Source organism: Saccostrea cucullata, unplaced genomic scaffold (genome assembly GCF_032062105.1).
Source record: "Saccostrea cucullata isolate Sc308-1 unplaced genomic scaffold, CSIRO_AGI_Scuc_v1 ctg10105, whole genome shotgun sequence".
NCBI lineage: Eukaryota > Metazoa > Mollusca > Bivalvia > Ostreida > Ostreidae > Saccostrea > Saccostrea cuccullata.
In genome coordinates, this window is record NW_026931191.1 from 549 (window position 1) to 16,093 (window position 15,545).

Genomic DNA, 15,545 nt, shown 5'->3' on the forward strand with positions numbered 1-15,545 from the left:
ATAGGGCGCCATAGTGTATCAAAGGGTAAACACGACGCGTTCATCTAGGACGGTCAACATTGAGGTTACACTGAGATAATGTTATAAAGTTATTTACGGTAAGTTTCTTGTATTAAATATATTATAGAGAAAAGTTAGATATAATATATGTGTTAGATGATTGCTCAATAATTGAATAATAATTGACTCTCGTGACTTTCGCATTAGTTTTCATGACTTTGTACCAGTGACTGTTTCGGCTTTAATTACTTAATTTTACATGACAGTTCCCTGAAACTCCCTTAAAATTTATTTACTTTACGGTATAATTTAATCTACAAAATATTTGATATACTTATGCTTCTCTAAATTTACTAAATTTTATGTTCAGATATAAATAATATTGTTTACAATAAATAAATAAATAAAAATAAATGATTAAAGAAGAAAAAATAAACGCACATATATATAAATAGGAAAGAAAAATTCAGGAGCCTTATAGTTTAGTGCGCGTATAGCTCGATCAATGATTCCATTTTATATTTCAAAGTCAAAGATGTACAATTCATTAAATCAAAATTTTGTAAAACTGTATGGCATTCATCGCGTGGTTCGGAAACTATCCAATTGTACATGAAAAGTAAATAAATTTAATAAACATGCGCGGTTAATGATTTTTCCCGTAATTTTTCCGATATAGTTTTACACATAAATTTTTACAACTTCTACAAGGCCATATTGAGTTTTTATGACAAGTTCTAATATAAAAAATCATAAGATTAGATGAGCTTTACATAAAGTCATTGTGGTATTAAAAAATACAACACAAAGTCTAATAAGCTTAAGATGAGATATTAACTTGAATATAACAGTAAAACAATGAAAAAAATATGATTGTTTTATTACGTATGACTTTTCTGTAAATTACACAATTTAAATCAATCGCGTTTCAAAGTTGACAAAAGTTCAAAACAGCATCTGTAATGTATTTAATGACCAAACAAATATAACACAGTTTAAAGTTAATTTGACAACATTCAAAATCAAAATCGATGTTTTTTTAAAAAAAAATTTACGTAAACACTACAACATAGATCTAAATAAGTACTTTTATGAAGAGTTTCTAAATTGTTCTTCATGACAAAATTTGTAATAAGAGTAGAGCAGCTGGTATATACATGTTGTGTACCTGTAGAAAGAAGTCGGATGGAAACAAATTTGGTGTAGCTGGTTTTACAAAATAAAAATTGAAAAGACAAGATTTATCAAATTTGATAAGAATTTTACTCCTTGTCACTGTTATCATTCAGACGGAAAAAATAAATCAGATATAAGGAAAATATTTGTGTTGGGGAATATAAGGTTTTTTACCATAATTACATATATATATTATTTGAAATGAAAATTCCGAATGAATGACTCTACAGCAATTATTTTTTCATTGTCAGGAAGCTTCGCTTTGGTGCATGGACACAAATGATGTGTATATTTCCGCAAAGTTATTACAGAGATAAGAAAAAAGATATGCTGAACATTTAATAACAATTTGAATTATAGATTCAGTTTTATAACGATTCCCATTAAAAATATATATGTATATTTCATCGCGCTGGAAACACGTAACGTCTCGAAAGTTTCACTTCAAGAACAATAAAGGTTAAACGAAGAGCGATCGATCGCAAAAATTCTATTAACAATTCGAATTTGTGATGAGGGCACAAAATACGGACCCCCTGGAATTTCCAGAGGTGGGATCAGGTGCCATGAAGAAGCGAGCATCCCATGTTGACCTGTCACAATCGTAGTAATCCCTACATATGTTTTGATCAGGTTGAGGAGAAAAATATCAAAGAGATGCTTGAATTTCTATGCCTTTAATAAAAATGTTTAGTTAAGCATAACATTTTAATGCTTTATAACGCATAGTACTGTAGTATTTTTATCATTAAATTAAAAAAAACGAACTAAAAATTATTTCGTCTATATTTGCATGAAGGCGGTCCATCTTTTGTCTACTTGAGAAAGAATTTTATTTGGGGGTAAGGGGTCATAGCGCAACCGAAACCGCACTTACCTTTTTAACCTGAAATTCCCCTGGAGTAATTTTAGTCCGAAATATCTGACGTTTTCCTGGCTTTTTTACGATTTTGATACTTTACATGCCAGGAAAACGTCAGAACCGGCGCCATTACGAAAAGTGGAAATTTCACCGTCTCCAACCGGAGTTCATTTTTGATACTTGCGAACCGAACTAAATGCCGAAATCAGAATTTATTAAAAGAACAATGCCTTTAGTACTCACCAATAGTGATGAAAAGAAAATATCTCTCCATTGGCCTTGCTTCGTTACAGGAGTTGCACGATTTTAAAATGCACGAAATGATGACAAATCTCCATAATGTGATAAAACCTTTTCAACAGATTGTATATTTTATAAATGAACAATAAAAACTATATTGGTAGGTACTTTAAGTATTCTACTATTGATAACTTGTGACTTTGAAATTTAATTCGGTTCGCAAGTATCTAAAATCTACTCGAGAATGCCGCCTCCATTTGGAGGCGGCGATTTCCCACTTTTCGTTATGGCGCCGGTTCTGACGTTTTCCTGGCATGTAAAATATCAAAATCATGAAAAAAGCCAGGAAAACATCAGATTTTTCGGACTAGAGTAATTTAAACTAAAACCGGCGATACCTATGAGGCGCCGGTTTGGTATTTACTGGCAAAAAGTGATATCACCTATTTGAATAGGTGATATCACTAATTCGAATAGGTGATATCACCTAATCGAATTCGTGATATCACCTATTCGAAAAGGTGAAATCACTTATTCGAATAGGTGATATCACCTATTCGAATTGGTGATATCACCTACTGGAAATGAAAACTTCAGGTGATATCACCTATTCGAATACGTGATATCACCTATTCGTGCTGAATAGGTGATATCACCTATTCGAATAAGTGATATCACCTTTTCGAATGGGTGATATCACCTCTTATTAAAATCTGAATTGGTGATATCACCAATTCGAATAGGTGATATCACCTATTTGAATTTCTTACAACAATAAATAATGAATGATCCCTATAATATATAGATAAACACTGGAACAAAAAAATTTCGGACTACCCAGTTTTCATGCATTTCCCCAATTTTTCTCAAAGTTTACATGATAGATAAGTGAAATAAATTAAATTGTGAGCAAAACAATCTACAATATCTATTGGAGTTGATTAAAACTAAATGCAAAACTGTGATCTATTGTCTCCTAGAATGATGTGTTATAAAACGAAAGTGAAAGTAAATAAGATTTAAGGGCCTATAGTCTTAGGAGCTGTTGTTATTATACCCCACGCAACTAGTTGCGTGAGGTATAATGTTTTTGACCCGTCCGTCAGAGTGTCAGTCAGTCAGTCCTTTTTTCTGTCAGCGAACTCCTCATAAACCACTGCACAGAATTTCGTCAAACTTTGCAGGTATTTAGGACACAATGTGTAGATGTGCATATTACCAGGAAATTCCGATTCCATTATTTTTTCCGGGAATTTCCGCACTTTTTAACTTACACATGTAGGCATTTGGCCATACCTTGAATATAGAGATGAACAGTTTGTAAGCGCAAATCCTCATAAACCGCTGCACAGAATTTTGTCAAAATTTGCAGATATTTAGGACACAATATGTAGATGTGCATATTACCAGGAAATTCCGATTCCTTATTTTTTCTTAGAATTTCCGCACTAATAACAAGTTTTTGGCCATAACTTTTATATAGAGATGAACAGTTTGTCAGCGCAACTCCTCATAAACCGCTGCACAGAATTTCGTCAAACTTCGCAGGTATTTAGGACACAATGTGTAGATGTGCATATGTCCAGGAAATTCCGATTCCTTTATTTTTTCTTCGAATTTCCACACTTTTCAACTTAGATTTTTGGCTGTACCTTGAATATAGAGATGAAGATTTTGTCAGCGCAACTCATCATAAACCGCAGCACAGAATTTCGTCAAACTTTGGAGATATTTAGGACACAGTGTGTAGATGTGCATATTACCAGGAAATTCCGAATCCTTTATTTTTCTGGGAATTTTGGCAATTTTCAAATTAGGTTTTTGGCCATACCTTGAATATACAGATGAACATTTTGTCAGTGCGACCCCTCATAAACCGCTGCACAGAATTTCGTCAGACTTGGCAGATATTTAGGACACAACGTATAGATGTGCATTTTACCAGAAAATTCCGAGTCCTTTATTTTTCTGGGAATTTCTGCACTTTACAACTTAGATTTTTGGGGATATCTTGAACATAGTGATGAACAGTTTCTCAGCGCAACTCCTCATAAACCCCTGCACAGAATTTCATCAAACTTTGCAGATATTTAGGACACAATGTGCAGATGTGCATATTACCGGGAAATTCCGATTCTTTCATTTTTTCCGAGATTTTCAGCACTTTGAGTTTTGGGGGAGCGTGGGGTATGTGAGCTTGCTCACTTTTTCTTTCATTTCATAAATAATTTGAATAGGTGATATCACCTATTCAAATAAGGGATATCTTCTATTCAAAACGATATGGTGACATCATCAAATCAAATAGAAGATATCACCTATTTGAATAGGTGATATCCCTTATTCGAATAGGTGATATCACCTATTCAAAATCTGAATAGGTGATATCACCTATTCGAATATGTGATATCACTTTTTGGCAGTAAATACCAAAATGGCGCCATATATATACCACCGCTTTTGACTTGATATATTTTAAAAACTTGTATAATAGTTAGATTATTCTCAACAGCGATCATTGTTCTTTCACTATATATACAGATATTTCCTGAATTGGACTGATTAACATGAATATAAACATTCAAATGTTGGAGCGAAGTGAACTTTCTAGACCAAACAACTTCTAGGTCATTGCCCGTCTTAAGATAGCAATACGGCGACCCGTTCGTGTAATAATTTTTTCGTTTCAAATGTAAATATAAGTAATAAATAACGATGCTAAAAAGTTCTCCGAAAAATGAATTTTTAGTTTGCATGTGATCAAATCTATTGAGAAGTCCTTTGAGCTTCACAGGATTTGATCACGTGACCAACTAAAAGTTCATTTCCCAGAGAACTTTTAACATTGTTGTTTATTTCTTAACTATACGTAGAAGCGACTACAATAAATCTGTAAATTGTACAATAATTAAACCTACAGCAGTAATCACTTGGAAAATGAATTTTTACCAAATATCTCTAAAAAAATGAAAATAACATCTAAATCTACTTTAAATATGCAAGGAAATTTTAAAAAAAGATTAGCTTCAATATTTGTCATCAAATTAAATAATCTTCTAATGTGTTCAAGCATTAAACATTGCATCGATTTAAAAGGAAGACAGCAAAACAGGAGAAAATTTGATTGATGTAGAAACTGTTACATTTTTATTATTATTTACAGGAAGTGATTATATTTTTCAGTCCCTCTGATAAAGCATCATGGGTATTTCGCCAGTACTGGTGGGATTTGCCGGTCTTACTGCAGGGATAGCTGTGATTGGTAATCTACCGGTCACATGGTTCACAACTGTAGAAAAGGCCACACTCAAGTATTTGGAAAAAGGAAAACTTCAAACTATAGAGGCCAGCCCAAGGATTTTTAGTGTGAGTAAGGGAGAAAAAGAGAGAGGGAGAGAGATATAATTATAAAATGATCATTTTTGAAAGTAAAAAAAAAAATTCCCTTGATACAGACTATTTGACTGTTACATAGCTAAAAATGAATTATTTATTAATTAGCTTGCTTTCAACTTTTAAAGATAAAAAGAACACACAAATAACCACTCTTCTCCTGCCAAAACTTTTAAAAAATTTAAGCAACACTTGTAGGTCAAAGACTTATGGAAAGACCATGGAGTGGTTATCATGGCTGTCCGGAGACCCGGATGATCCATGTGCAGAGAGGTTAGTAAACCATGAACATGGTCACGTGATTAGTACATATCAATCAGACAATCACGTGAAACATTCTCTGTATATAAAAAAAAATAAAAAAAAAACAGTCATCCACTGCGATCCAGTACCGATTTATTACATTAAACGTATTATCATACATGTATAAAAATTACAATTCTTAAATATATTTCTGTTTACCTTGTACTCCTGTCAACTATTGTACATTGTACTGGAAAACGCGTACATTCCAATGTATCTAGTCGGGGGCTGGTTATGGGACAGTAAAATAAATGATGATATTGATCCTACTTGTACACTTATTTTCACACCTCAAACAGGAGGCCCTGGGTCTGTCCTCTCTGAAGCCACAGCTGGACGCCCATGGAGTTTCCCTACACGCTGTAGTCAAGGAGACTCTGGGCGTGGAAGACTTCAGGCCTTTTTTCAAAGGAGATGTCTACCTTGATCCTGATGTAAGCAAACAACTTTTTGTTCTCCTTGTGTTTGCCAAATTTTACTCCATATTGTACTAGCCCCCAGAACATATAGCCTACTGAACATACGAGTTTACATTAAATTAAGGAATAACTGTCTTATTTTTCGATTTCATGATGTGATCAATCGATTGGCTTGCGTAATATTTTGCTTTAAACGCCGAAGGCGTTTATGCATAAAATTATCACGCAAGCCGATCGATTGATCACCGTCATGAAATTGAAAAAAATCAGACAGTGATTCCTTATATTTACATGCTTTGATTCTGCTAATCCACGTGCTCCAAGCCCTGCTTCTGTCTAGCTTTTTGTCCCGCCCTGCTCGTGGTTTTTTAACCGCGCCAGTACATTGATGGGGAAATAAAGTACATTTACAATTTGAAATTTATTTCGGACAAAGACATTGGAAATGTAAATATAAAGTGATCAACCTCTGCCTTAGTGGACTAGAGCGCTAATCAACATGGCTTACCTGGTACTTATTAGTCCCCAACCGGTGAAACCGGAGGGACTATAGGATTCCACTGAGTCTGTGTGTCCGTCCGTCCGTCTGTCTGTCCCAATGTCTCGCTGTCCTATTTGGTTTTCCGCACTTTTTTTTAAACGCTTGCAGATATTGAGCTGAATATTGGCATGTGAGTGTATCTTGATGAGTTACAGACCAAGTTTGAATGTCGTGACGCTTCATTGATTTTTGACAGAATTAGAGCATTTTTAATTTTTCTTAAAGGTTTAAGATTGGGTTCTTGCTGCGTTAAATTCGGAAGGTCAACATGGTAAATATCGAGCGAGAAAAAGACGTTAGTTGAATTTTCATTTTTATGTGCATTGTTCTCTAAGTTGAAGACATGCGCATCCTCTAAATTTTATCATTAAGCAGTTTTACCTTGGTCATTAGTTTTGCAATTGGTACCGCCTTGCAATTGATTTAAAAGTTTATCCTCTTTCACCAATACTCGGTCTGTCTGAATGCACAATTTAGACAAATATAGAATATTCATTTTCCATTGAATTTAGAAAATTAAATGCTCTTGATATGTTCGATTTCAACTAGCCATTAAAATTCTTTTATTAAACATATTTTTCTTGGTTTTATAATAAACTGAAATTCCATATGACATATACAATAATATTTATTCACTGAATAACATCTTAAAATTTTCTTCGTAAAGAAAGTGTTCTACGGTCCCAAGGAGAGATGGTCCTCATTATTAGGACTTCTACGAATCAACTTCATTCATCATGCCTATACTGTTCGCAAGAAAAAGATTCCAGGAAATCTGGAAGGGGAAGGCCTTCTTTTGGGAGGTAAGTATTAAGAAAGGTAGCAGTCTTCTCAACAGCTTGGAATCAAATGGTAAAACATACTCTAAATGTAGGACCTTACGTGTATAAAATTGTATAAATAAAAAAAAAAATTAAATTAAAAGTAATTCAAAAATAAACAATACATATTTCATATTTAAGCATAAAACCCAAATATAAGTTTGATAAAATTTTAATTTCTTGGTAACTGGCCTTTCTGGTATATAAGTACGTAACATAAATGCCCCCCTCTCCTTGCACAGTGTTGTCATGTTGAAGAGCCGTATAAGCATTGATGTCGTTTAAAAGTAAAGAAAATTTGTGAGCAGTGTATTGGTCTAGAATTACTTCCCCTCCACCGGCAATAAGTGAATACCGATAATTCTTAGTATATGAGTGAAGTATTCGCAGAAGGATAAAACGTACGCTCAACTAGGACCTCGGGTCCCCCGCAAATAGTTCGTCATTTTGCGTAGTAATAAACATTTTAGGAACTCTTCAGGCATTAAAGACACAAAAGTAAATTCATCGATATCAATACGGAGACCTCAGGTCACCTTATATTTTGATTGAATTTTATATGATAGACAGCTTTCTTTGTCTTACTCAAAATTAAAAAAACAGATCTAATTTCTAATATATATATTATCAGAAACGTGAAAGTAATTAGGCGGACCAAAGGTAACTTTATATTGTACATCAGTAGGGAGATCAGTGGTCACCTATTATTGTACACCATTAGAGGGATCATAGATCACCTTATATTGTACATCAGTAAAGGGACCCGAGGTCACCTTATATTGTATAGTACATCAGTAAGGGGACCAATGGTCACCATATATTGTACATCAGTAGGGGGACCAGAGGACACCTTATATTGTACATCAGTAGGGGGACCAGAGGTCACCTTATATTGTACATCAGTAAGGGGACCACTGGTCACCTTATATTGTACATTAATAAGGAGACCAGAGGTCACCCTTTCTTGTATATCAGTAGGAGGACCTGAGGACACCTTATATTGAACATCAGTAGGGGGACCTGAGGACACCCAATATTTAACATCAATAAGGAGACCAGAGGCCATCTTTTATTGTACAGAACATCAGTAGGGGGACCAGAGGTCACCTTATAATGCACATTAGCAGGGGGACCAGAGGAACATCAATAAGGAGACCAGAAGTCACCATATATGGTTCATCAGTAGGGGGACCGGTGGTCACCTTATATTGTACAGTACATCAGTAAGGGGGCCAGAGGTCACCTTATATTGTACATCAATAGGGTGACAAGAGGTCATCATATATTGTACATCAGTAGGGGGACCAATGGTCACCTTATATTGTACAGTACATCAGTAGGGGGACCAGAGGTCACCTTATAATGCATATCAGTAGGGGAGCCAGAGGTCACCTATATTGTACATCAGTAGGAGGACCTGAGGACACCTTACATTGAACATCAGTAGGGGGACCAGAGGACACCTTATATTGAACATCAGTAGGAGACCAGAGGTCACCTTATATTGTACGTCAGTAAGGGGACCATTGGTCACCTTATATTGTACATCAGTAGGGGGACCTGAGGACACCTTATACTGAATATCAATAAGGCGACCAGAGGCTACCTTTTATTGTACAGTACATCAGTAGGGGGACCAGAGGTCACCTTTATTGTACATTAGTAGGGGGACCAGAGGAACATCAATAAGGAGACCAGAGGTCACCTTATATGGTACATCAATAAGGAGACCAGAGATCACCTTACATGTACTAGTATATGGTACATCAGTAAGGGGACCGGTGGTCACCTTATGTTGTACAGTACATCAGTAGGGGGGCCACAGGTCACCTTATATTGTACATCAGTAGGGGGACCAGAGGTCACCTTATATTGCACATCAATAAGGAGACCAGAGGTCACCGTATATTGTACATCAGTTGGGGGACCTGAGGACACCTTGTTTGAACATCAATAAGGAGACCAGAGGTCACCTTATATTGTACACCAGTAGGGGGACCAGAGGACACCTTATATTGAACATCAATAAGGAGACCAGAGGACACCTTATATTGTACATCAGTAGGGTGACCAGAGGTCACTTTATACGTGTGCTGTTCAATAAATAATGTCCTTGGTGCTCGGAAAGAAACAAAAGACGCTTTTCAATAATTTAGACTTTAGAAGATTTAACCTAATATTATCTTTTAATCAAGACACATGTTCGTAACATTTCTTATCCAATTTCTGATTGTTTTTAGAACCCATTTTTGGGTATGACCCTTTGTATACTGGATTATGGCAGATCCTTTGATTTCCTGGACTTGTTTCTTCCTTTTGAAAGGCGTTTTTTCAAGTTTGGAAAATGAAACAAGTCAAAAGGCGAAAGATCTGGCGAATATTCTTAATGTGAAAAAACATTAACTTTCTGTTTATCCCCAAAACTCTTTTACTCTTCAGAGCTTGCGGGTTTGGACGATGTCATGAAAACATCAAATGTAGTGGATTCCTGATACTCATTAACCTTTTGATTTTTGTGCAAAAAAAATGCTTTCTAGATTTAAGCTGCCTCCCCGAATACGAATTTGAACAACAAGATCACTAATATTTAAGGAAATTGCACTTAAATCTGTCTTTGTGCTCTTGCAATTCTTTCCTCTTCTCAGACCTTTGCTGTTTTTGTCAAGTACATCTTATTGTAAATTTTGTTTTGAGGGTTTTAAGCAATAGATTCAAGTTTCAGTATCTGTTTGAAATTCAAATAAACGTGGATAACTACAATTACTGATAATTTTAATAATTGTTTAGATATTCTTACACGGAGCCGTTTTCACTCATTTTTTAAAACGTAGGGTGACTTTTGAGTATTAAGTTTTTTTTTATTGTCAAACGTTTCTTTGAAACAGTGTGAACTACTCCCAAAATGATGTCTATCAAATTTGCTATGTGTCGTATAGTCAATCATACATCATCAGTGATTATTTGTTGAAATTTGGCAAACATTACATTACAGTTGTTTAAGGTATTCAATGTATAATGAAGGGATTTTGAATGAGTTTAAATAATTTTCAAGCACTTAAAATGCCATTGCTAGATAACGATAAAAGTGAAATGAACCAAATTCACAAGACTGATAACACGTAAGGAGACGATCATTTTGCACGTTAAAAGTTTTTGAAGAATTTTCTGCAATTGATGAAAGGAAGAAAAGTTTTGATTTCTCAAAATTTCCGTTGTAAATAATTCAGTTTATTTCATGATAGTTTAATATACAGGGAGTTTATGCATATTTCATCAAGAGATTTTTTTTGAAATTCAAATTAATTTTAACAATATCTGATTTAAACATATGCTGCCCATAGACTTCATTGTAAAATTCAAGGTGCAATTAATTGGACAATAATCAAAATTTTGTAAATTCCTTTGGTGCAGCATTTTTAGTTGATAACATTTTCATGCTACCATAATTAGAAATACTGGACCATTCATTTATTAGGTACAAAATATGGTCGATATACATTGAATACCTTAATTTTTTGTTTGCAAGGACAGTATTCATTTTTGATGCCCATTATATAATTTTTTATCATTGAAATCCACCTGCACATTTGTCTAGAAAACTGACATTAATCGCTGTAAATTCTACATATTTCAGTGAGTATTTCTTTGGGATTCTTAACAAGTTTTACAGCAGCTTTAATGAACAGTTTAATTTCACTCTAGTTTACTGATTCTTTACCATTCAATTTTAATGCAGTGTGTCGAATACCCTTGTTTTCCAGCTTCTCACAATGAAACTATGTGATGAAAAGTGGTCACATAAACTTTTATAAATTCATTAAACTTCAATAATGAGAGAAAGTCAAGCTTAATGCCATATGACATACCTATTGTATGTCATAGAGTTCAGGACATAATTTATTGAACAGCCCTCATAATTTGTACATCAGTAGGGGGACAAGAGGTCACCTTATATAGTACATCATTAAAACTAGTGATCACACTATTTTGAAAGACAATGAAGAAACCGGAAGACACTGTATATTTTACATCAATAAAAATACCAGAGGTCATCTTATATTGTAAGTCAACAGGGAGATCAGAAGACACCCAATATTTTACATAAATATTGAGACCAAAGGACTCCTTATTTGGTCACCTGAATCAACTCATGTGATTTATTGCTATCTGGGTTTTTTCTGGCGTCGTGCGCTGTGCATTGTGCGTTAACATTCGAACATTTTCAGCTTTTCTCTGCAATCCCTCAACCATTTACAACCAATTTTGGTATAAAGCATATATGGGTGAAGGGGAGACTGTTTTAAATCATGGTCCCTGCCCTCCATCCCCTAAGGTAAGAACGTTTGGGGGGGGGGGGGACTACTACAATTGATGAAATCTTTAAAAATCTTCTTTACTCATTGACATCTAATTGCCGTCTAACTGTTGGCATAATTATTATAAGCATTTACTCCTCTACCAAAATTGTAAAATTCATTGTCCCAGGGTCAGGGGCCCTGGGGTTAGGACATGGCTATAAAAAGTTGCATCGTGAAATGCATTAACTAACTACATGCATAGATATGATGAAGAGGGATATTCTCTCCAAAGTTATGAAATTCGTTACCCAAAGGTCAGGGGTTCTGGTGTTACGGTGGGGCTATATAAATTGTAAAGTTAAAATTCATTAATTCTTCAAAACAAATCTTCTTCTCTTCTCCTGGATATTAATTAAACTAACTACATATAGATATGATAAGGAAGGGAGCCTCTTCCAGAATTATAAATTTCAAAGCCCCTGGCTCATGGGTACCATTTAGGGGTCGGGGATCTAATTAAATACTGTAATTGAATTAATGCTTTGAAATTTGTTATTTGGTGTAAACCAAAATTTTTTTATGAACAAGGGTGCATTTTTTTTAAAAGTGTGAAATGTTTGATTCCAAGATGAGGGTGTTTGTGGTCAATGGGCACTACTTATTATTGCTAATTATAACTGATTATTTGAAATGTTCTTTTTGTTCCCCTACGCTCTATATAGGTGTTAAGTAGCCAATTTAAGCATGCTAAGTATATAGATATGATGAGCAATGGTGCTTTTAATTCAAAATTGAGAATGTCATGGCCTCTGGTTCAAAGCGCGAACCAGATTCCATTGTTTTAAAGTTTTTACATGATGTTCAGATGACCTATAAGACCCTTAGGCCTCTTGTCGTGTTCTTATAAGAGAACCTCTAGTATCCCGTTAATATGCTTTTTATCTGTAACCTTTGGTCCGCCGTTTTTTTTCTTTTTAGATGTCTTCCTATTTATGTTAAATGCAAGGTGACCTCTGGTCCCCCTTGTGATGTAAAATATAAAGTGACCTTAGGTCGATCCCAATAATCATCTACAACATAGGGTGACCTCTGACCCCCTTTTGATGTATAAGGTGACCCCTGGTCCCTCTACTGATGTACAATATAAGGTGACCTCTGGTCCCCCTACTGATGTACAATAAAAGATGACCTCTGGTCCTCCTACTGATGTACAATATAAGGTGACCCCTGGTACCCCTACTCATGTACAATATAAGATAACCTCTGGTTCCCCACTGATGTAAAGTGAAATATAAGGTGTCCTGTGGTCCCCCTTCTGATGTTCCCCTTGGGGATCCGGGTAAGAATAGGTCCTCAGTACCCCTTTGCTTGTCGTAAATGGCGACTAAATGTTGCGGTCCTTCGGATGAGACCGTTTAAACCGAGGCCCTGTGTCACAGCAGGTTTGGCACGATAAAAATCCCTCAATGCTCAAAGGCCGTGAGTGCCGAGCATAGGCCTAAACTTGCAACAATGGTGATGTCTCCATATCAGTGAAATATTGTGGAGAGGGACGTTAAACAGTATAAAATCAATCAATCCCTTCTGATGTTCAATATAAGATGACCTCTGGTCTCCCAACTGATGTACAATATAAGATAACCTCTGGTCTCCCTACTGATGTACAGTACAATTTAAGGTGTCCTCTGGTCCCCCTACTGGTGTACAATATAAGGTGGCCCTTGGTCCCCCTACTGATGTACAATATAAGGTGACTTCTTGTCCCCCTACTGATGCACAATATAAGATAACCTCTGGTTCCCCTACTGATATACAATATAAGGTGACCTCTGGTCTCCAAACTGATGTACAGTACAATATAAGGTGTCCTCTGGTCCACCTACTGATGTACAATATAAGGTGACCTCTGGTCCCCCTGCTGATGTACAAATAAGGTGACCTCTGGTCCCCCTACTGATGTAAAGTGCAATATAAGGTGTCCTCAAGTCCTCCTATTGATGTACATATAAGTTGTACTCTGGTCCCCCCATTGATGTAAAGTGCAATATAAGGTGTCCTCTGGTCCCCCTTCTGATGTACAATATAAGGTGACCTCTGGCCCCCCTACTGATGTAAAGTGCAATATAAGGTGTCCTCAGGTCCTCCTATTGATGTACACACAATTTAAGGTGTCCTCTGGGTCCTCTACTGATGTAAAGTGCAATATAAGGTGTCCTCTGGTCCCCCTTCTGATGTACAATAAAAGGTGACCTCTGGTCCCCCTACTGATGTACAATATAAGGTTACCCCTGGTCCCCCTTCTGATGTACAACATAAGGTGACCTCTGGTCCCCCTGCTGATGTACAACATAAGGTGACCTCTGGTCCCCTTACTGATGTACAATATATGATGACCTCTGGTCCCCCTACTGATGTACAATATAAGGTGACCCCTGGAAAAATAAAATCAGGGTTTACTAAAAGTGTTAAAGTGAGGAGGTCGCCTATTGAAGCATGACCTCATAAGGAAGACAAAGGGGACATTAAATAATTTATTAACGAATAATTATTCCATTATGTTAAAGAATTGGTGAAAAGTCCGAGCGAAATGAAAAGGTAGGGGTGGTAGGGGGCAAGATCTTCATCCTCCCCCTGCTTGTTAGAGATCGGCGAATGCAGAGACTGGACGTCGTTTACTCAGAGTCGCTATAATCTTACATGGAATAATAAAGTCATAGGGGAGATCACAGGTCACCCAACATAATCCATGAATGTTAAACTCTTACATATATCATATATCTTATGATATTGCAGTCAATGTTGCTCAGCACACACACACACCCTTCCTCGCCCTTTCTTTTCTGATACCCATCAGATGGTTATTCCTTTGACAAAAATAAATTTTCTGGAATTTTGTTACACTGTAAAGACGTCACAGTAATACGATTTATTCTATTTTCACTTTACGTATGCAACGCACTACATTTTGTAGCGGAGTAAACAGGCCCGATAGTCGTGAACTGAGCAGGGGACCTAAGGTCCTAGTTGAGCGTACGTTTTATCCTTCTGCGAAGTATTCGAGAATAGGGTGTTAAAAAAACCCCAAAATTTGAAATTTGAATCATGTTAAAATGGACAAGAAGACAATTCATTATACTACTATCAAACAGTTACTTGTCATTTCAAGCCTATTTTTCTGGTCATGTTAACTATCTGTATTGGAATGAATTTTTTATAGATATCATTTGTGGTTCACCATATTTCGGAGCTTAACTAGAGTCATCAATAAATATTTTTGTGATGTTGAAATAAATAATTAAATTGTCATTGACATTTATCTGCCATCGATCTGTAGTCGGCTGACCAATTTTTTATTTTGTATTTTATTGTTAGGTAATTAAAGGCACCTGGAATTTTTTTTTTATTAATGAAGTAGATTTAAATGACAGATCTTTCAAATAAAAAGTATACATTAGCGTGCAATGATAATGTTTGAACTTCAAGGAAACAAAT

The 15,545-nt window shown here is 35.6% G+C and overlaps 1 protein-coding gene across 1 annotated transcript in view; it reads left to right on the top strand.

Moving 5' to 3' along the window:
• LOC134231728 (peroxiredoxin-like 2A) overlaps nt 1-15,545 on the top strand; it is an 18,238-nt gene continuing 2,693 nt past the window's right edge. Inside the window, exons 1-5 of the mRNA XM_062713695.1 lie at nt 1-98; nt 5,462-5,644; nt 5,870-5,944; nt 6,274-6,408; nt 7,602-7,737. Coding sequence (XP_062569679.1) covers nt 5,480-5,644; nt 5,870-5,944; nt 6,274-6,408; nt 7,602-7,737 — 511 coding nt within the window. The 5' untranslated portion in view covers nt 1-98; nt 5,462-5,479. The remainder of the gene's footprint in view (nt 99-5,461; nt 5,645-5,869; nt 5,945-6,273; nt 6,409-7,601; nt 7,738-15,545) is intronic.